The sequence below is a fragment of the Bos javanicus genome, unplaced genomic scaffold (genome assembly GCF_032452875.1).
Source record: "Bos javanicus breed banteng unplaced genomic scaffold, ARS-OSU_banteng_1.0 tig00002795_1, whole genome shotgun sequence".
In the NCBI taxonomy this organism is placed as follows: Eukaryota; Metazoa; Chordata; class Mammalia; order Artiodactyla; family Bovidae; genus Bos; species Bos javanicus.
In genome coordinates, this window is record NW_026894080.1 from 92,770 (window position 1) to 117,657 (window position 24,888).

Sequence of the window (24,888 nt, forward strand, 5' to 3'; positions counted from 1 at the left end):
AATACATTAAGTTTTTAAAAATGTTTCCCTGTCAATGATTTCATCAGGGACACCGTATGAGATTTGGGTGGCACATTTTGTAAACCCATTTATTCAAGAGAAGACCAAAGGCTTTTATGAATTTTTTATGTGTGGGTATATATATGTATGTATATGCATTAACATGTAGATTACACCTAAAGAATATGTTATGACCCAATTTTTTTAACCCTAGAAGTGCAAGGGTGGTTTACATGTATAAGGTTACCAATGCAATTCACATTAGTAGAAAAATGGAGGGAAAACAATTCTATGATCATCACAATTGATGCAATATAAGTGTTTGATAAAAATTAATCGATATTCAAGACAGCAAACTAGGAATAGAATGGAACTTACTCTGATAAAGTATATCTACAAAAAAGCAACGTAAACAGGTTGAAATGGAGAAGATTTTTCATTTCCTATTGGGAAAAATGCCGATTATCCCCTGCTTTAGTCAAGACTATTCTGGCCAGGTTTGTTCAATGCTGAAAAATGAGGACAGGTTTAAGGTTTAAGCCAGTAGAAACTGTTGATATTCAAATATAATAGTATATTTTGAAAAGCAAAAATAATCTAGATCTAAATTTGTGGAATTAATATGCATATTTAGAGGAATTGTTGGACAGAAAATCTATATATGACATTCTATCTCTACATACATCCTCAACTAGACAATAAAAATCAAAAACCATGAATTTTCAATAACATTAAATACCCAGGGATAAATTTAACAAAAAATGTGCAAGTAGAAAATGAAACTTTATTGACCGAACTTTAATAGTCAAATACAGAAAATAAGAGCCGCATAGATGGTTTCAGTTTATCTTCTTTCAAGCAAATGGCTGCCCTTCACCTATAATATAAACATTAAAAAAGTTACTTAGCAGAACTTTATTTCGATGACAGGACAGGTATACAAAGTTCACTGCAGTTGTAGTTTTATAAAATGGACTAAAACAGGAACACTAAGGGCGACCTTCGGCTTACCTTCATTTAATCCTCTCTAGAGATTTTATAGACTTTTCAGGCAGGTTACCAGTATTTTTAAAAACGCACTACTCTTCCTAGTTATACAAGAAAAGAAGGACACCGAGTTCAGAACAAATGAAATCAACGGAACCTATCAGAAGGTAGTTTTCAGTAGAAGGCAAAACTGTGTACACATTCAGTAAAATATGTAACAACAAAAAGCACCCTAAGGAGAACAAAATACACAAAAACTGAAACAAAAAATCCCAAAAAAGTATCATTTAAATGCGTTGGTTTGAAATAATATTCCGAATATAGGATAGCTAAACAGTTGTTATCTCTGTTACTGCTTAAGTGAAGTAAATAAAAAGGCCAGTATTACATTTGTTTCTTCTCTACTGTCGAAAACTGCAGACATTTTCATTTGTTCTACTTTATCCCTGATACGGTGGTTTTAAGTCGGTTAAACATTTGCCCCTTTTTTACCTGTGGCCCTCATGTAATTCTAAATGTTTCTTTTCACCCTGGAAAGCATTCCAGTTGGTATAATACATTATATGCTGACACTAATTTTAAGTCCTTACTATCACTGGCGACATGGTGACATCAAAATGTGAAGCAGAAATAGGTGTGTTTCTCACAGCCACACCAAAAAAAAAAAAAAAAAGGAAAGAAAGAAAAAAGGAGAGAAGAAAAGGGAGAGCAAGAGGGAGTATGAGTGAGAGAGAAAAGCAAGTAGGAAGAGAGAAAGAAAATCTGGAAAAGCAGATTTTTTTGTTTCTAAATGATAATGGCTTTTGAGAGAAAACTCCAACCAATTTCAAAAGTTCATCCACGGTATTTGTGATGTTTAGTTATTTAGTTACTGTGAGGTATATTAAGTAATATTTGTTTTTCTACCCTACTAGCCATTTCATCAATATTCTGAAAATATTTGAGTTCCAGATTATACTGTTTTAATTCTGTAATATACTAACTGTTAGTGTCTTGTTCATATTTCTAATTATGTGTACTTGGGCTTTGTCCGTTTGCTTCACAATGATGTAAACTGAGAGGAATGGACTGGCAGTTTGGGGTTGGCAGATACAAACCATTACATTCAGAATGGATAAACAACAAGGTCCTACTATATAGCAGAGGGAACTAATGTCCAATCTCTTGTGATAAATCACAATGGAAAAGAATATTAAAAAATGTGTGATTGTATATATATATATTAAAAATTATGTAAGCTAGGACATTGTCTTTATTTATTAGTTGAGTTTATTTTCCTCTTCCTAACACTTCATACCTGTCTTTTAATAAATATCTTTTTCTTTTTCCCTTAGGTTTATTCTGTTGCTCTTTTTCTTACCTTTTATGTTGGATGTAGGATTTTATATTTATGTACCTTGTAATTTATGTATTTTTCTTTTTAAATACCACACATATTTAGGGCTAAGATGTGTATATGAGAACATTTTAATCATGTTCTGTAGTTACTTGAATGTCATCTGAAAGTTGTATTTTCATCTAATTGTTCAAATGAAATGGAAAAAAAATGTAAAGTGAAAATATTTAGAAGGCTAATACACAGTAAATTCTTCCCTAACTATGAAGTTCCTCCTTTAAAATCAGCACCATGCAATTCATTGCCAGCAAGTTGGAAAACAGGTAAGTGAAAGATACTAAGTTGATTACGCGGGAAGAACTAGAGTTACAATTTTTGGCCTTCAAAACTTTTTAAACTCATGTATCAAAGAGGAAAAATAACATACTGGATACGGTTAGAGATGATTATATCACGAGGCTCAGATTTTTATTAGTTCTTTAAGAGTGAGAGTGGGGTATATGGCAAAACCTTCATAGTATTGTAAAGTAATCATCCTCCAATTAAAATAAGCAACCTCCCCCCCCAAAAAAAGACCAAACGTGGGGGCAGGTAGTGTGCTTAGCATATGTATCTTACTCACACCTGCCTTGAATATCACTGACTAAATGCACTCTCTCAACTTGATCAGCCACAGAAACAGGAAACTAGACTATCTTTGGCCATTTTGTTATCCAGTCATTTCATGCTTCCCTGGGGAAAGGATTTAAAATGCAACTATTTTTTAAAGAGCTAGAGAATTCAGAATTTGAGAGAATTTAACAAACATCAAGAAGAATGTTGGCTCATTTTCTTTTATAAAAAATTAATTAATTGATTTTAATTGGAGACTAATTACAATAGTCTGGTGGTTTTTGCCATACATTGACATGAATCAGCCACAGGTGGACATGTGTCCCCCGTCAGAAAATGAAATCTCAATTCCCCTGTTATAATTTGACTCAAGATGATATTTTATGATAAATACATCATACAAAACAGAGTATTCTTGTATGCATTCCATCAAAGAGAATCAGAGAATGCAGAAATTAGCATTGAAAAATCAGCATCGTCGTGTATCTGTTCTGAATTCACAACTTACATGAGTAAAGTTGAGTTTAGAAGTTAAGGGATTTCACAGAATCACACACATTATGCTAAAGCTGGTACTAGAACCTACTTGGATGCCTAAGCATATTTCATATAAACTGATATTTATTATAAATGCATTCCATATTTGCTACAAGCAGAAATTATAAAATAACCTGAAAATTATTAGCTGTTGCTTAAAGTACTTATACTCAAGAGAAGAAAACGGTTTCCTATTTTCAATTCGATATGGCTTTGATCCTCTCTGTTTCTTTATTTGAAAGTCTCTAAGTCAGGCATTCAGGCATCTGGGGTCTGAACTATCTTTCAAAGAATATGTGAACTCTATTATTAAAATAATAGTAATGTTCCCTGTATATTAGTAAAGATATAATATTCTGAAAAACAGAAACCACGTAAATTACTTTCTGAATGGATGACATACCTGATTCTGGCATTTCAACAGGCTCTGTATTTGATGCAACCTCCTCCCTGACATCAGGAGCATCTCCACATTCACCCCCAGTCGTTGCCAGAGCCAACTGCTGGAGATCAGCTTCCAGGCCAGAATCTTTAAAAAAATGCATCAATTCAGCTGTAAAGCATACAATATAATGATGATATTCATTCCCTCGGTGTTATGATTTAAAAGCCTTAGGTTAGTATGCTAAAAATGTGATGAATAAGAACCTCAGGAGCATTATTCTGGGAATGTTTTGCTGGAGAAAAAGGAAAGCAGAATTTTCTGAATGTTATTACCATTTTCCTTTTCCAGGGTTGTCCTCAGACAACTTAGTTGCCCCCTTCTCTTTGTCTTGAAAACAAGGGAAAATTTGAGCGACCACACTGACCTGCAAACTATACTCTCCTCAGTTTTTTAGGAACTGTCTGAAGTCCTTTTCTAATGTTTCCTTTCCTCTTCTTACTGGTTATGTCTTAAGGCATGACCCACAGATACACTTTACCTTCAAAGGGATCCTTCTCCTCTTCTTCATCACGATTCACTGGATCCTCTACATGTACTTCCTCCTTTCTAGGTGTGATATCCTGAATCTCAGCTGGCGGTTCCTCTTGTTGAGGTTGCTCAACACTGGGCTGCTGGTCCTAGTAGAGAGTGCATGCAAATAAAAACTTTTTTGTTAATACATCTAATAGCATAAATATACATAATACATAGATATATCTGATCATAATTAAAACTAACAACATTTTCCCAACACAATACTATGTACTTACTTTTAATAAAGTTACTCTTCCCACAGAGAAGAGTTAGCTCCCATAAGAGTTACCCAGGAAGACTTCGGAAGTTATTTAAGTCTATGTTGGGATGGAAGTATGCAGCCTGTTGTTAATAAGCAGGAGGAGGGAGTCACTGGGCACATTTCCAGGGAATTTAACAGTATAATCATCCAGGCAATGCCAGACTATAGTATATCTGGATCAATGTTCCTTCCTAAGACAAAGTGTCACCCTTTATCAGCATGGAAGGCCTTTATCACCGCATTTGTACTACTTAACATCATTTTCTCAAAAATAAACTTGTGCTAATAGAAAACACCAAATGGTAAGGTTACTCACAACTACAGGTTCATCCACCTGGGAGCAATCTTGCTTTGTAGGTCCCAATGTTGATGCCACTTGCCCACTCATATTTCTCCCTGAAAGCAGAATATTGTGATTTAGAAAATGTATTTAAGAGTATAGCTACATTTGATCACTTTTATGACCTTATGTTGACTTGTTTTTTTTTAATGTGAAAATACTTTCGAAAGAAAACTCTGGTTAAGTATGAGTGTACATGCATTTCAATTACACCAAATACAGTCGCTTGCAAAGCCATTTGTGTCTTTGCAAAGCTGGCGGAGAAATCACCTTAAGGTACATAAGAAGGCTGAATTTTTGTGAGGACGTTTGATTTCACAACAGAATTCTCCATCATGAAGATCTTTAGTGAAATACTGCTAGGAATTCAAAAGCTCAGGACTACTGCTCATGTCACACTCCTATTCACCAGACCTATTTTCCCCAACTCCCTTGGAATTCAGTTGGAACACGAAGAAAGGCTCAGTCTTTACAGCCTGACTATGGCGATTTTCTCAGTGTCTGGGGCTGAGGTGAGGCTGCATACAGAGCAACCGGTCCACTTCTCTCTTGGCACCTTACCACAAAATCCGCGATACAGTCACAACCCCACTGCGGTCCGGTTTCTAGGCCTTTCCTTAATCGCCCACCCCGCCCCCTGCCCAGGTCCCACTGCTGGCCCCAGATTCTGTGCTCTGTCGTCAGTTCCAGGGCCCCAATGAACCAAATATCTCAAATAGCACCCCCAAGTCTCCCCCCACCATCATCCTACCCCCTGCCCTCCTCTGCCCACTGCCCTTCCTCTCCCGCCACCAAGGCAAGAAGTATGGCGTCGCAACACTTGTGAGGAGAAAGATGACTACCTTGAGGGCCTTCCTCCTCAACAGCCCTAGATCGCACTGCCGGACCCGCGCGAAACTCGCTGGCTCCCCCTCACACGCACACACACTTAAACGCCAGACAGGACAGACCTGTGAACCCACCTGGTGAGTCTCAAATAGTGAGAAAGAACCAGGACTGAATAAACAGACCCGTCTCAGGTCCAACGCTCCTCACAGAACGCTCAGGAAGCATATGCGCACCAAGGCGCATGCACAGCAACGGATGCGCACGCACACACTGCGCATACTCACTGAGTTGAGCCTGTGCAGTGCAGGGTTGCAGTTTTCCCGCCATTGAGGTAGAGTCCTGGAACCGCAGGGTCTCTGGAGGATGAGAAAGGTGCTTGAAGGCTATATTTTTTTTCCTTCCAGTGCAGTCTTTCTTATGCATCCACAACCTGTGGTGATAGGTAGTCCCAGGTTACCCTTAGTGGAGAATGTGTCTCAGAAAGACAGTCATGACAGAAATAGATATTACTTTTTTTAATACCTATTTTTATACGTGCTCTAATGAACCATTTCCTTCTCTGCTTCTGGGTTTTCCTTCTTCCGTCATACTCCCAGTGGCTTTACTCACTTCCATGGAATAAGTACATAAATAGATGCCTCTGTTTCCACTTTTTGCTTGGTGCACTGCACATTTAAATCTCTGAACTGGTAACTAGTTTCTCTGAATATACTTCTGGTTCCTATACAGTATTGTTCCTTTAGCATCGGACTTCACTTTCACCACCAGACACATCCACAGCTGGGTGTTGTTTCCACTTTGGCTTAGCCTTTTCATTCCTTCTGTAGCTATTTCTGCACTCTTCTCCAGTAGCACATTCTTCTTATTCTATTATAGCAGGAATTTTCGTACTTACTAGGAGTTTTAATTTTACCCAAGAGAAAGGAAAACATGTTCACACGAGGACCTTTACTCAAATATTCTACTCATGTGCTCCTAATAGCCAAATCTAGAAACAGCCCAACTATTGAACAACTGGTATATAGAAGAAAGAAAAACAAAAGAGCTTACTCGTACAAAAGAACACTACACAGTCATTTTAAAAGGAACTACTAATGCATGTAACAGCAAGGATGCATCTCAGCTTTGCCAATGAGAGATGTGAGACGCAGAAAGCTATGTATTATATGATTTCCTGTCAATGGATTTCTGGAAAAGCACAACTATAGGCAGAGAAATATATCTGTGGTCGCCAGGGTATAGGAGTGGAGGAAGGAGTCTGAATGCAAATAGCCCAAGGGAGCATTTTCAAATCAATGGGATATTTTCTACATTTTTATTGTGGTAGCATTTACACAATGGCATGCATATGTCAAAACTCGACAAACGGTAATGCTTTAAAGCATTGACTTCTATTGTATATAAATTATATCTCAGTACTTCTCATTTTTTAAAAAAAGGAAAAGGATCTTTTAAGTATGTAAATACTGGTTATTGTATCCATCTAGACCTTGAGTTCATAAACATAAAAGTCTTATTTGAAATTCTTCCCAGACCTGGTCAACTTCCAGGATTCCCCAAGACACCTTTGTACCCTTATGACAGTACACAGAAACTTGGTCTTAACCAGGTTTACAATTCCGTCTCTTCACGTCAATTCAACATTCTTGCTGAGTTCTGTCCATTTTACTTTGAAAATGTCCAATGCAACTACTTTTTCCCATGTCCACCACATCTGCTCTAGTCCAAAGCCCCCCTCCATTTAATTGTCAACCCCCTTCTAACGGGTCTCTCACATCCACTCAGGGTGCCTGTCTCCCACTCACCGCCCTCTCCCTCCCTCTCTTACAGTTGCAGAACTGTTTATGACTTTCTAGATAAAGGCTACTGTCCTACACAAGAACTTGAAAGTATGGCCTAGCCCTTGCCCAGCTTGCTAACATCATGGAAAGTAGAGAATCCTCTTCTTGTCTCTCTCATTGGGCTTCATTCATACCCTCCACTTTCTCAAGCTTAGATTGTCCCATATTTCTGAAGCCTCCAGTTAGTAGACTCCTTCAAGCTAGGCTTCAACAGTATATGGAACGAGAACTTCCAGATATACAAGTTGGTTTTGAAGAGGCAGAGAAACAAGAGATCAAATAGCAGCCTTCATTAGATCATCAGGAAAGCAAGGGAATTCCAGAAACACATCTACTTCTGCTCCATTGACTAGACTACCTCAAGGCCTCTAACTGTGTGGATCACAACAAACTGTGGAAAATTCTTAGAGCTGGGAGTACCAGACTAGCTGACCTGTCTCCTGAGAAACCTGTATGAGGGTTAAGAAGTAACAGTTAGAATAAAACATGGAACAACAGACCGTTTCAAAATTGGGAAAGGAGTAAGACAGGTTGTATAGAGTCACCCTGGTTATTCAACTTACATGCAGAGCACATCATGGGAAATGATGTGCTGGATGACTCACAAGCTGGAATCAAGTTTGCTGGTAGAAATATCAAGAAGCTCAGACAGGCAGATAATACCACTTTAATGGCAGGAACTGAAGAGGATCTAAAGAACCACTTGATGAGGGTGAAAGAGGAGAGTGAAAAGGCTGGCTTAAAAGTCAACATTCAAAAATATAAGATTATGGCATCCAGTCCTATCCTTTCATGGATAACAGAAGGGGGGAAGTGGATGCACGGACAGATTTAATTTTGGAGGCTCCAAAATCACCGTGTATGGTGATTGCTGCCATGAAATTAAGACACTTGATCCTTGGAAGAACAACCATAACAAAGCTAGTATGCATGCATGCTCATTGCTTCAGTCGTGTCTGACTCTTTATGACCCCATGGACCGTAGCCTGCCAGGTGCCACTGTCCATGGGATTCTCCAGCCGAGAATACTTTAGTGGATTGCCATGCCCTCCTCCCATGGGGCATGGCAAGGCATCTTCCCAGCCCAGGGGTGAAACCCATGACTGTTACATCCCATGCATTGCGGGGAGATTCTTTTTCTTTTTTTTCCCCACTTTATTTTTTAATTGAAGGGTAATTGCTTTACAGAATTTTGTTGTTTTCTGTCAAACATCAACAAGAATCAGCCATAGGTACACCCATGCAGGCGAATTCCTTACCACGGAGCCACCAAGGAAGCTCATGTCAAACCTAGACAGCATAGTAGAAAGCAGAGACATCACTTTGCCGACAAAGGTCCATATAGTCAAAATTATGGCTTTTTCAGTAGTCATGTACAGATGTGTGAGTTCGATCATTAAGAAGGCTGAGTGACAAAGAATTGACGCTTTCGGTTTGTGGTGCTGGAGAAGACACTTGAGAATTCCTCGGACAGCAAGGATATCAAAACAGCCAATCCTAAAGGAAACCAACTGAATATTCACTGGCAGGGCCGATGCTGAAGCTGAAGCTCCAATACTTTGGCCACCTGATGGGAAGAGCTGACTCACAGGAAAAGACCCTGATGCTGGTGATCAGGATGGGAAGCGTAATGCAGGTTATGCCCTGGTGACTGCTGAACAGGTTTTAGAAGCAAAATCTCTCCCCCAGGGAACCAGTGCTCAGTTAGCGGAACTTGTGGCTCTGAACCAAGCTCTGCTGCTGCTGCTAAGTCGCTTCAGTCGTGTCCGACTCTGTACGACCCCATAGACAGCAGCCCACCAGCCTTCCCCGTCCCTGGGATTCTCCAGGCAAGAACACTGGAGTGGGTTGCCATTTCCTTCTCCAATGCATGAAAGTGAAAAGTGAAAGTGAAGTTGCTCAGTGGTGTCCGACTCTTCGCGACCCTATGGACTGCAGCCTACAAGGCTCCTCCATCTATGGGATTTTCCAGGCAAGAGTACTGGAGTGGGGTGCCATCACCTTGTCCCGACCCGAGCTCTAGAGTTAAGCAAAGGGCAGCGAGCAAATATCTACACTGATTCTAAGTATTCTATTTGACTTTACATGCTCATTCTGCAATATGGAAAGAAAGACAGTGTAAAAGGACAACAGGAGAACCTATTAAGCATTTCAGAGAGGTGCAGAGACTTTTGACTACTATATATTGTCCTAAAGGAGTAGCTGTTATGCATTGCAAAGGGCACAGCAGGGATGGGAATAAAGTACCTGAAGGTAATCAGCTGGCTGACTGTCAAGCAAGAAAAGCGGCACTTTAGGAAACCGCTTCACTGCAGATGCCTTTGATCTGGACAGGTCTCGTGTAGCAGGAAAACCCACAATATACTGAGGAAAAATTAGAAAGATATGAGAGAAGAGGAGCAAAGATTACTGATAAAGGATGGCTACAGTCTGAGGAATGGACGATTAATAATTCCTGAAAATACTCAATGGAAAATTCTTAAGGGTTTACACCAGAGTTTTCCTTTAGGTGTAGAGAGTACTTCAGGTCAGTTCAGTTCGGTTCAGGCGCTCAGTCGTGTCCGACTCTTTGTGACCCCATGAATCGCAGCACGCCAGGCCTCCCTGTCCGTCACCAACTCAGGAGTTCACCCAAACTCATGTCCATCGAGTCACTGATGCCACCCAGCCATCTCATCCTCTGTCGTCTCCTTCTCCTCCTGCCCCCAATCCCTCCCAGCATCAGGGTCTTTTCCAACGAGTCAACTCTTTGCATGAGGTGGCCAAAGTATTGGAGCTTCGCCTCAGCATCAGTCCTTCCAATGAACACCCAGGACTGATCTTTAGGATGGACTGGTGGGATCTCCTTGCAGTCCAAGTGACTCTCAAGAGTCTTCTCCAACACCATAGTTCAAAAGCGTCAATTCTTTGGCGCTCAGCTTTCTTCACAGTCCAACTCTCACATAGATACATGACTGCTGGAAAACCCATAGCCTTTACTAGACGGACCTTTTTTGCCAAAGTAATGTCTCTGCTTTTTAATATGTTATCTAAGTTGGTCATAACTTTCCCTCCAAGGAGTAAGCGTCTTTTACTTTTGAAAGGTTGTTGCTGAAGGAAAAGACGCTGGGATTCTTGGCCTCCGGAGGAGAAGAATTCATTCCAGGGCCAGAGACGAGGCTTGATCACTCAGAGCTTTTGTGTAATAAAATTTTACTAAAGTATAAAGGAGATAGAGAAAGCTTCTGACATGACATCAGAAGGGGGCAGAAAGAGTACCCTCCTGCTAGTCTTCAGCTGGATGTTATATATAGTCACTAGCAGTCTGTTAATGAAAGAAAGGAATGTCTTAAAACTCAGAATGGTACCAGGCCCCTCAACCATAAGATGTATTTTGGGATAATCTTGTCACAAGAGGATTCATCCCTGGCCATAAAACGATTGACTTGAATGTTGTAGAAGGGCACATTACCATAAAAAATAGTTTCATTTACATAGATTAGGGGAACAATGTCTGAGTATAACATACTGGTTTATCAAGTAGGTTCTGAGCCATTAGGTGGAACCGACTTGAAGACAGAGTTTGGGGTAAAGGCATAGTACATTAACAGAGCTTAAGACAAAGATTTCCATAAGAAAAATGCATTAACTCAAGGTTTGAGAATAGTTAACTTCAGGTGAAACCAGGTGTCATTATGGCAACAGAGTATTTTAAGAGAAACCTCCTCTAAAATTTGTATAGAGAAGGAAAAAAATATCGGTAGTTTGTTTCCTTCTGCCGCTTAAGAGAGATAAAAAATGTCTGACACTTGCAGCAGCCTATTTCCTCCGTTTGAAGATCCCTGGCCTTCCTGCCTGTTACCCTCTCTATTTCATGGTTGCAATCAGCATCTGCAGTGATGTTGGAGCCCAACAAAATAAAGTCTGACGCTGTTTCCACTGTTTCACCATCTATTTCCCATGAAGTGATGGGACCAGATGCCATGGTGTTCGTTTTCTGAATGTTGAGCTTTAAGCCAACTTTTTCACTCCCCTCTTTCACTTTCCTCAAGAGGCTTTTTAATTCCTCTTCACTTTCTGCCATAAGGGTGGTGTCATATGCATATCTGAGGTTATTGATATTTCTCCCAGCAGTCTTGATTCCACCTTGTGCTTCGTCCAGCCCAGCATTTCTTATGATGTACTCTGCATAATTTAAATAAGCAGGGTGACAATATGCAGCCTTGACATACACCTTTTCCTATTTGGAACCAGTTTGTTGTTCCATGTCCAGTTCTAGCTGTTGCTTCCTGACCTGCATATAGGTTTCTCAAGAGAGTACTTACCAGATGGCTTCTCATTTGTTTGAAGGTAAAAAATGTAATGAAAATTTTAAAGGACATTATCAAAAGATGTTAAGTTTTTCAGAAAAATAACCCAAATATTGAAAAGCTAGCAAAATCTGGATTACAACGAAGTCGAAAATACCCTGGAGAAGACTGGGAAACTGATTTTACTCATACGCCACAAGCTAATGGATATTCTTGCTCACAAGCTTGGGTGGATACTTTTATTGGATGGATTGAGGCTTTTCCCTGTCGTAGAGAACAGGCTAAGGAGGTTAAAAGAATTTTAATCCATGAAATTATCTCCAGGTTTGGGCTGCCACGGAGGCTTCAGAGTGACAATGGCTCCGCCTTTAAAACGGCTCTAACTCAGGGGATGTCCGAAGCTCGAGGAATAGAATGTCACGTACACTGTTCCTGGAGACCCCAATCCTCAGGAAAGGTTGAAACAGCTAACGACATTATCAAAAGACATCTGTGCACATTAACTCAAGAGACACAGGACAATTGGATTAAAGTTCTACCCATAGCTTTAATGAGGGCTGGGACTGTCCCCCCAAAGGAGGGGCTGTCCCCTTTGAATGTATTTATGGAAGGCCTTTCTTACGCACAGACATTGTTATAGACCCTGAAGCCTTAGAATTAACTAATTATGTAACTCAGCTCTCAGCTTTTCAACAGGCATTAACGAAACTCCGGAAGGTGACTCCTGACCCAGCTTCTGAGTCAAGCAAGCCTCTATTTCAGCCAGGAACTGAGGTCCAGATAAAAACATTGGGATCTGGGGGCCAATCCCTCAAATCCCTCTGGAAAGGCCCTTACCAGCTTATTCTTTCTTCTCCCACAGCTGTCAAAGTGCCAGGAATTGATTCGTCGGTGCATCACACTCAAGTTTAAGAGGTGGCACCCTGACCAGAACTAAGTGACGTCATTTTATGTCTTTACTTTCTATGCTCTGACTTTGTACTTTTCAGATGGGCCTGATACTCTGTATGAGCCTACTTCTGCTGACTCCAAAAATCCTGAGTTTGCCATTTGATCCTCAAGACAATGCCTTCCTGTCCTGGGCTCACTCCTATGCTGCATTCCACAATCAGTCTAACTGCTGGGTCTGCAGAGTGCTCCCCTCTTCATCAGTGGAAGGCTTCCCATGGTGGACATCTCCACTTCAAGGAAAAGACTTTCTCCAAGTCTGCGAATACCTTCGACAACAATCATATGTGATACCTCTTCTTAATCTGATGACATCTAACAACCCTAAGATGGACTGATGCAACACTTTGTACTTTAACTATGGACATAACGTGGCTTTTAATTTTGATTTACATTGTCTTGGTTTTATGACTATTTCACTACACATAAGGTAAATGGGTCTAGATCTAGTGGCTTTGTACCTGACATTTATCAAATATGGGATGATATGAGGTTATATGGCTAACTCCTGAAAAAGGACATCTAATGTCTACTGACCATATATGCTGGGGACAAATAGAGCCATCCCCAGAAGTTAGCCAAAAACTTAATTATTATTATTTTTTATTTTATTTTATTTTTAAACTTTACAATATTGTATTAGTTTTGCCAAATATCGAAGTGAATCTGCCACAGGTATACCCGCGTTCCCCATCGTGAACCCTCCTCCCACCTTCCTCCCCTACCCTCCCTCTGGGTCGTCCCAGTGCACCAGCCCCAAGCATCCAGTACCGTGCATCGAACCTGGACTGGCGACTTGTTTCATACATGATATTATACATGTTTCAATGCTATTCTCCCAAATCTCCCCACCCTCTCCCTCTCCCACAGAGTCCATAAGACTGATCTATACATCGGTGTCTCTTTTGCTGTCTCGTACACAGGGTTATTGTTACCATCTTTCTAAATTCCATATATGTGCGTTAGTATACTGTATTGGTGTTTTTCTTTCTGGCTTACTTCACTCTGTATAATAGGTTCCAGTTTCATCCACCTCATTAGAACTGATTCAAATGTATTCTTTTTAATGGCTGAGTAATACTCCATTGTGTATATGTAACATAGCTTTCTTATCCATTCATCTGCTGATGGGCATCTAGGTTGCTTCCATGTCCTGGCTATTATAAACAGTGCTGCGATGAACATTGGGGTACACGTGTCTCTTTCCCTTCTGGTTTCCTCAGTGTGTATGCCCAACAGTGGGATTGCTGGATCATAAGGTAGTTCTACTTCCAGTTTTTTAAGGAATCTCCACACTGTTCTCCATAGCGGCTGTACTAGTTTGCATTCCCACCAACAGTGTAAGAGGGTTCCCTTTTCTCCACACCCTCTCCAGCATTTATTGCTTGTAGACTTTTGGATCGCAGCCATTCTGACTGGCGTGAAATGGTACCTCATAGTGGTTTTGATTTGCATTTCTCTGATAATGAGTGATGTTGAGCATCTTTTCATGTGTTTGTTAGCCATCTGTATGTCTTCTTTGGAGAAATGTCTATTTAGTTCTTTGGCCCATTTTTTGATTGGGTCGTTTATTTTTCTGGAGTTGAGCTGGAGGAGTTGCTTGTATATTTTTGAGATTAGTTGTTTGTCCGTTGCTTCATTTGCTATTATTTTCTCCCATTCTGAAGGCTGCCTTATCACCTTGCTAATAGTTTCCTCTGTTGTGCAGAAGCTTTTAAGTTTAATTAGGTCCCATTTGTTTATTTTTGCTTTTATTTCCAATATTCTGGGAGGTGGGTCATAGAGGATCCTGCTGTGATGTATGTCGGAGAGTGTTTTGCCTATGTTCTCCTCTAGGAGTTTTATAGTTTCTGGTCTTACGTTTAGATCTTTAATCCATTTTGAGTTTATTTTTGTGTAAGGTGTTAGAAAGTGTTCTAGTTTCATTCTTTTACAAGTGGTTGACCAGTTTTCCCAGCACCACTTGTTAAAGAGATTGTCTTTAATCCATTGTATATTCTTGCCTCCTTTGTCAAAGATAAGGTGTCCATATGTGCGTGGATTTATCTCTGGGCTTTCTATTTTGTTCCATTGATCAATATTTCTGTCTTTGTGCCAGTACCATACTGTCTTGATAACTGTGGCTTTGTAATAGAGTCTGAAGTCAGGTAGGTTGATTCCTCCAGTTCCATTCTTCTTTCTCAAGATAGCTTTGGCTATTCGAGGCTTTTTGTATTTCTATACAAATTGTGAAAGCAATCAGAGCAGAAAAAGAAATCCAAACTGGAAAAGAAGAAGTAAAACTCTCACTGTTTGCAGATGACATGATCCTTTACGTAGAAAACCCTAAAGACTCCACCAGAAAATTACTAGAACTAATCAATGATTATAGTAAAGTTGCAGGATATAAAATCAACACACAGAAATCCCTTGCATTCCTATACACTAATAATGAGAAAACTGAAAGAGAAATTAAGGAAACAATTTCATTCACCATTGCAACGGAAAGAATAAAATACTTAGGAATATATCTACCTAAAGAAACTAAAGACCTATATATAGAAAACTATAAAACACTGGTGAAAGAAATCAAAGAGGACACTAATAGATGGCGAAATATACCATGTTCATGGATTGGAAGAATCAATATAGTGAAAATGAGTATACTACCCAAAGCAATTTATAGATTCAATGCAATCCCTATCAAGCTACCAACAGTATTCTTCACAGAGCTAGAACAAATAATTTCACAATTTGTATGGAAATACAACAACTTAATTATAATGATTGAAAACAATTGGGACTTTTGCCTCAGGAAATATGCAAGGTAATCATTCCTGAATTTTCCAACCCCAGTTCAGGTCCTCCCTTTGCCTGGCCAGGCACTGATTGGGACTGGATATCTCAGTCACGCTGACTTGCTCCAAATGGGACCCTTGGATATGTGGCTCCTACCTATGGGCATGGCTTCCTCCTGGCTGGATAGGGAGATGCACCCTAGGTCTAGCTTTTACTCACGGCTTCATATTTTCAGAGCTTCCAGAAAAGCCTGCTAATTTACCACACCTTAAACTCAGTGGGCAAGATCTGCATTTCGCTGGTGTGATTATTTGGCTGCAGTGTTTGTTCCCTCTCTGGGAACTACAGATGTTATGCTCCAAGTGGATGCTTTGACTACTTTTACTCAACAGGCATTACAAGATTCTCAAAAATCTATTTCAGCTCTTTTCTTTAAAATTTTTTAATTTTCATTGGAGGCTAATTACTTTACAATATTGTATTGGTTCTGCCACACATCAACATGAATCTGTCAGGGGCGTACACGTGTTCCCCATACTGAACCCCCTTCCCACCCCCCTCCCCGTACCATCCCTCCAGGTCATCCCAGTACACCAGCCCCAAGGGTCCTGTATTGAACCTGGACTGGCAATTCGTTTCTTATATGATACTATACATGTTTCCATGACATTGCCCCAAATCATCCCACCCTCTCCCTCTCCCACAGAGTCCAAAAGCCTGTTGTATACATCTGTGTCTCTATTTCAGCTCTTAATGCTGAACAAATACAAATTAGAAAGGTGGTTTTACAAAACAGATTGGCCTTAGATATTCTGACAGCTGCACAAGGAGGAACTTGTGCCATTATTCATACCCAGTGCTGTACATATATACCTGATATGAGCACTAATGGTACTCATTTTACTAAACACATGAACAAGATGATTCAGGCTATGGATGCTCCTGAAGCCTCAATTGCCTCACTTTGGGAGACATTAACTAGTTCCCCATGGTGGAAAACTATCTTGATTACAATAATTCTGATTGTTCTGTTTTTGCTGTTTGCTCCCTGCACCTGTAACTGTGTAGCTGGATTTGTTTCTAGTCGCATGATGGCTTTTAATTTACAAATGGTTGCTCAAACTCCTGCGACTGCTGCAGCTTCCTCCAGCTACTTCTTGGGACCCCTGGATCAGAGACCCTCAATATGAGGGTTAGGACAATATGTTGCCTCACCAATTTAGGGACAATGCCCCTTATCAGCTCAGAAGAAGTTATGGAGTGAGAATTACTCCCCTTTCCCTAGGCAACATAATTCTCCTAAAAGAAAAGAGGGGAATGAGAGGGTAACAGGCAGGAAGGCCAGGGGTCTCCAAACAGAGGAAATAGGCTGCAAGTGTTGGACATTTTTTATCTTTCTCTTAAGCGGCAGGAGGAAACAAACTAGTGTTATTTTTTTCTCCTTCTCTATACAAATATAAAAAGAGATTTCTCTTCAAATTTTGTGTTGCCATAATGACACCTGGTTCCACCTGAACTTCACTTTTTTCAAGCCTTGGGCTAACCAATGCATTTTTCTTATGGAAATGCTTGTCTTAAGCTATGTTAATGTTCTATGCATTTACCCTAGACTCTGTCTTCAAGGCGGTTCTGCCTAAAGGCTCAGAACCCACTTGACAAACCAGTATGTTAAACTCATACCTTGTTCTTCTAATGTACGTCAATGAAACTATATATTTGTATGGAAATCTGCCTTTCTTCAAGATTCAAGTCAATTGTTTTATGGCCCGGGATGACTCACCTGGCGCCAATGTTATCTCAAAATGCATGTTGTGGGTGAGGGGCCTGGTGCCATTCTCTGAGTCTTGAGACATTGCCTTTCTTTAATTAGCAGACTGCTAGTAGCTATATAACATCCAGCTAAAGACTAGCAGGGGGGCACTCCTTCTGTCCCCTCTTCTGATGTCTATGTCAGAAGCTTTCTCTATCTCTTTTACACTTTAATGAAACTTTATTACACAAAAGCTCTGAGTGATCAAGGCTTGTCTCTGGCCCCGGAATGAAGTCTTCTCCTCCAGAGGCCAAGAATCCCGGCGTCTTTCATGGTTCAGAACAACCTTTAACTGGGAAGGATTGAAGGCAAATGGAGAAGGGGGAAGTAGAGGATGAGATCGTTATATAGCATCACCGACTCAACGCACATGAATTTGAACAAAATATGGCAGATAGTGGAGGACAGAGGAGCCTGGGGTGCTACAGTCCATGGGGTCTCGTGAAAGGAGTTGGACACGGCCCAGCGATTGAAAACGAACAACCACCACCACCTTACCTTTGCGTTTCCCTGCGCTGAAGAATTGATGCTTTTGAACTGTGATGTTGGAGAAGACTCTTGAGAGTCCCTTAGACTGCAAAGAGATCCAACCAGTCCATTCTGAAGGAGACAGGCCTTGGATTTCTTTGGAAGGAATAATGCTAAAGCTGAAACTCCAGTACTTTGGCCACCTCATGCGAAGAGTTGACTCCTTGGAAAAGACTCTGAGGCTGGGAGGGATTGGGGGCAGGAGGAGAAGGGGAAGGCAGAGGATGAGATGGCTTGATGGCATCACTGACTCGATGGACACGAGTCTGGGTGAACTCTGGGTGTTGGTGATGGACAGGGAGGCCTGGTGTGCTGAGATTCATGGGATCACAAGGAGTCGGACACAACTGAGCGACTGAACTGAACTGAACTGAACTGAAGGTGCCACAGCCCCACTTTCAACAGGGCTAAGAAGTTTCTGTGTCTGTCAGTGCTAAAGGCTGAGACTTATGTCTTTACACACTCAGCGCCCCCTGCTTAGGGTTGATGGCGGGTCCTTAGAACACTCATCACTCCCTCCCAGAGCTCAGAGCATGGAGCCTTCTCACAACAGTAATGGAGCACCCTGCCTGCTACAGAAATGGGAATCGTAGCTGTTTAGCCCCTCTTAATATGTTTTCTCCCTTTGCATTGAGTTCACTTCCACATTTCTTCTTTGAGTCACCAAATCAAATCTTCTCATCCCCAACTGGTTACTGTAACAAGCTGCAGCTGCATCTCTATCAAGGACGGTGCATGTACCCCCTGCGCTATGTATTTTCTTCCTCGTTTCCCGTCAGAATCTGTCAACTCCCAGACATCACAAAAAGGGCTCCAGATCACCCACAAAAGGGGCGGTGCTGCAGGGGAGGCTGTGACTCTCATCCACAGCCTGAGTCAAAGCAGGACTGTGTTATAAGTGTCACAAGCTGCCCCAATGCATCATGGGAGCCAAAAGAGCAATGGTCTGAAAGTCCTAACACAGACACTTATGTGGATAGAACACCAGTGTCTTCCTAGGGACCTGTGAGTTGTTGTTTGGTTTGGGCCTATAGAGTCAGTGACCTTTTTCACAACACTTGCAGGCTTAGCTAACCTTCCATCAGGACCTCTCTCCTCCCCTACCACCCCCTACCTACTGTACCAAAAATCATACTTCTGACTTCAGTGTGCCGATTGGGTTTTCACCTGGCAGGGATACCAACACAACTTTTTATGCTGAAACCTCAAGATACCTGAAGAGAACGAGTTTTCAGAAAGTCCATCTTTCAATTATAATAGAAAGACTGCCTATGTAACAATGAAGATACAACAAATTAAAATATTAATAAAATGTTATTTGGAAAGTATCTAGAATGCCACACTTAAGAGAAAAAAAATTTAACACGTGGTCTATTGCCTTTCAGGTCGAATCTGCATTTTAAAAAATTAGGAGATGGGTGAGGTAATGTCTTCATGATATTGTATTTGTTGTTCTGTTTATCATTACATTATTTCTATGGTTATGCTACTTTCCAGAATGATGAGGGTGCTCCACTATTGTCTGTCTCGGCAAATACATGTTTAGAGCTTGCTATGGACTAGGAACTGTTCTCTGTGAGCTTTGCATGTTGACATGACACCCCATGGACTTTCATGCACTTAGGAGAAACTGTGTTCAATCCATATGCAGATCCATCATAGTGTTTCATGCGGATGGACATGTTGATCTGCCTTCTGTCTACTAGACAGATCTGATCTGTCTAGTAGACTAGACACTGCACTGTATTCCAGACTGGGAGTCAGATACCACGCCTGTCTGTTTCTCTCTGTCCTGGGCACCAATCTGTCTCAGCTCTTGCCAGCTAGGTGACTTTGTACAAATTCATTCACCCATTAATGTCTTTGTGTCTCTGCTCCTCAACTGCAGAAAGGGATGATAGCATTAAAAATGCTCACCTTACAGTGTTGCTATGAGTACTCAAAGACATTTGAGTACATATGGAGTACATATGTACATTGTGTACCTATGGAGAGCTAAGCACGATCCAGAAGGGTGAGCTCTCCACTTCCGTTTCTGCTTGTACTCATATCCCCATGTCCCTGCCCCCATGCCTTTACCTCCCCAATCCCAACTGATCTGTGTCGTCTCTGATCTGTGCCCCTGTCTTCAGACTCTGCATCCCAAAACACAGCTGAACATCTCCTCATGATTTACCTCAGAAAATGTTCATATCATCACCCTTGGAATAAACAATCATGAGTATTAGTGGAAGAAATAAGAAACACAACAAAACTGGAAATGTGAAAACTACACAAGAAATAAAGCATTACTGATGATCGTTTGACTATTAACATTTTCATATCTTCATCAGATTCAGATCTTCAGATTTGATTGAGAATTAGACTTGATAAAAATAATGGCAAAAAAAGGCCATGCGATTAGGTTTCTTGGCCTTTTAATTTCCCTGGGCAATGTTTTTAAAAATTTTTATACTCATGTTCTATAACTGTCCAGTGACCACTTGCTTTCCCGTCATGATGCAAATCCTATGAAGAGGTCATTAGATGTCTAACTTCACATAGAATATTCACTAAACTTTTTCATAAGATGACATGATGAAACCCAAATATTTCCTTTAAGCTTCACAATATCCCCATAAGAAGAGGGGGATACTCACTGTGCTAAAAAAAAAAAAAAAAAAACCCTCCCTCATACCTTATACACTCCAATCTTGAGGCCCTGAAAGGCCTGAAATGATAGTGCAAGGTCCATGCAGTGTGTCAAAGGTGGTCTTCACATTGTGTCTCTGGAACAATCTCCAGGAAATGTGGAAGAGCAATAATATTAACAACAGTAATGACAACAGTTAGAATTGACTTGGAACATACCACATGGCACGTACTGTCCTGACAATTTCTCATGTCTTAACATGGTCAGTGGTCTACATTGCCCCACGAAGTAGTTAAATTTAATCGAAGCTAGTGTTTGCATGTGGTTAAAAGAGGAATGAGGCGCAGAGGCACTACATAACTTGTTCAGTGTCGCCCAGCAGTAAGGGAGCCACAGGTCTGGATGCACTGTGGAAAACTCTGGGCGTTCTGTATTTATTCAGTCAAGGGTAAGATCCAACAGCTACAGCGAAATATATACAATAACAGCTACCACATAACAAAAATTGATCTTACATCATAGAAATGCACAGTAAATGGAAATCTGATTTCTTCAGAAATCTTTCAAATGGAGGCTTGACAAGACTGGCATCAGGATGTTTTGTAGACACGATGGTCTCAGAGCCTCCTTAGTACAGCAGACAGCATGTCATTGAGTCTCCTAGACTGGTGGTCTTTGGTTTGTGGATCAGAGAAAGCAGGAAACCCCTGTCACATGCTCTCAATGGAGACAGAGCCAGGCAGCAGGCAAAATAAGACCATGCCTCTGCTCCGGTAGTGCCTAGACAAGTTGTCCATGTCAATCAGAATTGAGGAATTCTTTTAAAAAGTGCAGAGTCCATGATCTACACTCAGTGACTCTCACTCAGTGCGTCTACAAGAGTGCCCCAGAATCTGTGAGATTTCACTACACTTGGGAAACTCTCAGGGACTTTATTAAACCCCATTGGTAGTGAGACTGTCAGCAAAATAAGGGAAATAGAGATCGGAACAGATATTAGAGAAAATATATAGATAATCAACAAAACCCAAAGCTGGCTCTTTCAAAAGGTCAATATGAATTCATAAGTTTCCACCCATAAGAATAAAAAAAAAGATAACCAAAGACAAAACTCACCAATATAAGGAAAGAAATAGGTTACAGATTCCACATTTCCTAATCCAATCATTTCATCAAGGTGAATTGGGCCAAATCCAAGCAATGTGATGAAACCACTCGTTTTCTTTCTCATTGTCCTCCAGCTCCCCCTTCCTGCCTCTCTCCTTTGCCCCATTTCCTTTCTCCTTCTTAAGTCCTGCCCTCCATCAAGGGGAGCAATATTATGAGGCGTGATTCCCATGCCTCATAATCCCATGATTATAACTGATGTCCGCTGCTTGGCTGACATTCAGCGTGGATGCTATCATCCCTGTAGCTGCTACACTGAAGCTCTCTGTCTCTCATGATGGACCAGAAGGTTTCACTCTAATTTCAAGTTTAGGTAGGAGAGAAGGTGCAGGCACATGTTGGAGCCTTAAGTACTTCATCTAAGAAATGCAGAAGACCACAAACTGTAGGAGAAACAGAAACAGCAGCATCAGGCCCCTTTCAATGAGAGCTACATGCCAAACCCAGCACATCACAGGATTCCTTGACATTCAAGAGCACGCCAAGTAGATTTCCATGCCAGGACTGTTGCATTTATTGTTCCTTCTGCCTGGAATGCTCTTCCCTTAGGTAACCCCACAGCCTGCTCCCTTACTTCCTCCAGATCTCTGCTTACTTGCCATCTTTCAGGGAGTCTTTCCCTCATTATCTCGAATAAAATAATAACATCATACCTACATACACGGTTTACCCTGATCTAACAATATCTTTCTTCATACTGCCTGCCACCCTTGATTATTTACTGACCACCAAGTCTATGAAATGAGAGACTTGGTTGGTTTTGTCCTGTCCCAAACTCCTCCAATAGTGCTCAGGTCTACAGCAGGTTCTCAGAAAACATTTGCTGAAGGACAGTCTGGAGCCAGGCCCTTTACACACTTTGGTATGATGCATAGGTACCCTCCAAGATGGGCACTGGCCCCATTGTATTAATTATGGTACAAACTGAGATTTCAGGAGACAAGTGATACACTCAACAACACAGTCAGCATGTCAGGTTCCAAGCTTCAGAATCATATCTGCCAGCTTCCAAATCCTCAGTTCCTGGACAGAGACTTCACAGCCAAGAACATAAGAGGTTTTACATCTAACACAAAGATTCCAAACAGCTCAGATAGATACCCAGAGACACCAAAAAGAGCTCACTGAATCTCTGCACAGAGAGCACACAACTCGTCTCAGACCCTCAAACACAACTGAGGCGATAACCATACACACTGTGACAAAGACCCTCCAAACAGACCAAAGTCTTCCAGACAGAAACAAATGAAAACTGCACAGATACTTCACATCATGGAGACTGACTCCCAAACCACTGGGACACTTACCGACCTAACACAAAACCCCCTAAACAGAAAGACAGACGTTTTAATAACCCAAGAACATCATATAATCTTAAGATAAAGTTCCCAGACAAATGAAAAACTTGAAACCTGTGCATAGATCCCCAAGCAGCTGATAGTTTACACCTTTACACTGACCCATCCTTAAAGCAGCACAGAGGCATCACAACTTCGGACCCAGAATCCAAACTCAGTGATCTCACTTTCTGGGGTGCAGACGCCTACACAGAGATCTCACACCCAGAGACTGAAAAGCCAGCAAGCTCCAAAGATGCACATCCTGGTATACAGGCACACATCCTTGAGGCTTTGTATTATGGCTCACAAAATCCGCTGAGATCAAATATGCCATCACTCACAACCCCGCCCAAAGGCTCATGGAGATCAAATGTACCCAAGCAGCACCTGTGTTGTCACACGTAGCTATACACGATCCCAAGCTGCCAGATACAGGTTATTCTCCAGGGAGAGACACCAAACTCAGGGACCTCTCCCTGGACATGAATTGCATGCATTTGTGTGAATGACCGTGCACTGCCACAAGTTCCAGACTGAGCGAGAGCTAAACAAGAATGAAACGCCGTCACCATGCACAGCCAGCGACTGCGCCAAACCTCGCCACTAAGCTATTCGACCCCTTTCGGAAAAGCAATAAAACTCGGAGGAAAATTGTATGTTCTGAAAAGTCGCGCACGCCAACGCAGGCGCATGTGTATACAGGCGCCTCTAGCCCTCAGTTCCAGGTCTGCGACCACACTGCCTGCAATCACGCAGTGGCCAATCACTGCCCAGAACGCTTCCCTGACTCCACACCCAAACCGACAGCCAGTCTCTGGCTCTGTAGTCGTCCCACCAACGAAGGGGTGGAGTTGAAAAAGAGCCAAAGAAAGTTTCCGCTTAATACCTGTGTCCACTCGGATTCGAAAGCAGTGGGAAGATGAAGAGGAGCAAATGGGGATGGACTCAGTGGCGCCATGAGTGCCGCTGCAGGGAACTGCGGTCCGTGCCCGACGCGGTGTAAGGGGACCCTCTCTCTGTTGTCACATGCCCTCTCCTGATGGTACCTTTCAGAGTGGGTGGTCTTACCGCTACCCCTCAGTGGTACATCCCAGGACAGAACTGTTTCATCTTCTGCAGCCCTTGCTGGTGGGATTGGGGAACAGCGGATATAGATGCCTGTGGACCATTCCAGGAGAATCCACAAAGGGCAGAAGGGCAAGGTTAGGGGGAAAACCCCACAGATTCCTGCAATTTGGGACTCAGAAAAAAGTCTTCAAAAACTGAAGATTACATCTCTATGGGGATCATTGTCTAACAGAGAACACTGAAAGCATTTTATCTGTGCTGGGCATTGTGCTTGTTTGTGCTTTCCTGTTCAGTACAGAATAGGTCTCATGGGGGAAAGCCAGGCACAGTCCCCCAAGAAGCATGATAGATAAAGCTTCCGACTGGGATCTGCAGGCCTGGCTTGGGAAAGCCCTCTGTCGCTGACTGCGAGTAATATGTGGAAGAGACAACAGGACCTTCCATTCTATTAGGAAAGGGGTCAACGCCGAGTGGACCCAAGGACACCACCACGTAGGTGAGAGAAAGACCATGGCTTTGTCACCATCTTGTCATCCCTGAATATGTTCCCTAGCAGGATCCTCAGCCTGTCTAGCTATGCCTCTCTCAGCAAGTTTAAATTTGTGTATTCATTCCATCATTCATTCA

General features: G+C 41.5%; 1 protein-coding gene across 1 annotated transcript; it reads right to left on the reverse strand.

Annotated features, from left to right (window-relative positions):
* Positions 1-764: 764 nt before the first annotated feature.
* On the reverse strand, positions 765-24,214 carry LOC133244043 (P antigen family member 2-like). Its single transcript, XM_061410724.1, has 5 exons — positions 24,080-24,214; positions 5,009-5,088; positions 4,396-4,534; positions 3,876-4,025; positions 765-1,219 (listed from the first exon to the last, which is right to left on the reverse strand). Exons 2-5 carry the CDS (start codon positions 5,078-5,080, stop codon positions 1,089-1,091), a joined length of 492 nt encoding a protein of 163 aa, XP_061266708.1. The 5' UTR covers positions 5,081-5,088; positions 24,080-24,214; the 3' UTR covers positions 765-1,088.
* Positions 24,215-24,888: the final 674 nt, after the last annotated feature.

Bases quoted from the DNA above. Each gene is read 5' to 3' on its own strand.
- LOC133244043 (XM_061410724.1), bottom strand. From the start codon at position 5,080: ATGAGTGGGCAAGTGGCATCAACATTGGGACCTACAAAGCAAGATTGC. The intron at 4,535-5,008 runs GTGAGTAACCTT...ACTCTCTACTAG, and splicing joins AGGTGGATGAACCTGTAGTT to GACCAGCAGCCCAGTGTTGA. The intron at 4,026-4,395 runs GTAAAGTGTATC...TATGCTTTACAG, and splicing joins GGAGAAGGATCCCTTTGAAG to CTGAATTGATGCATTTTTTT.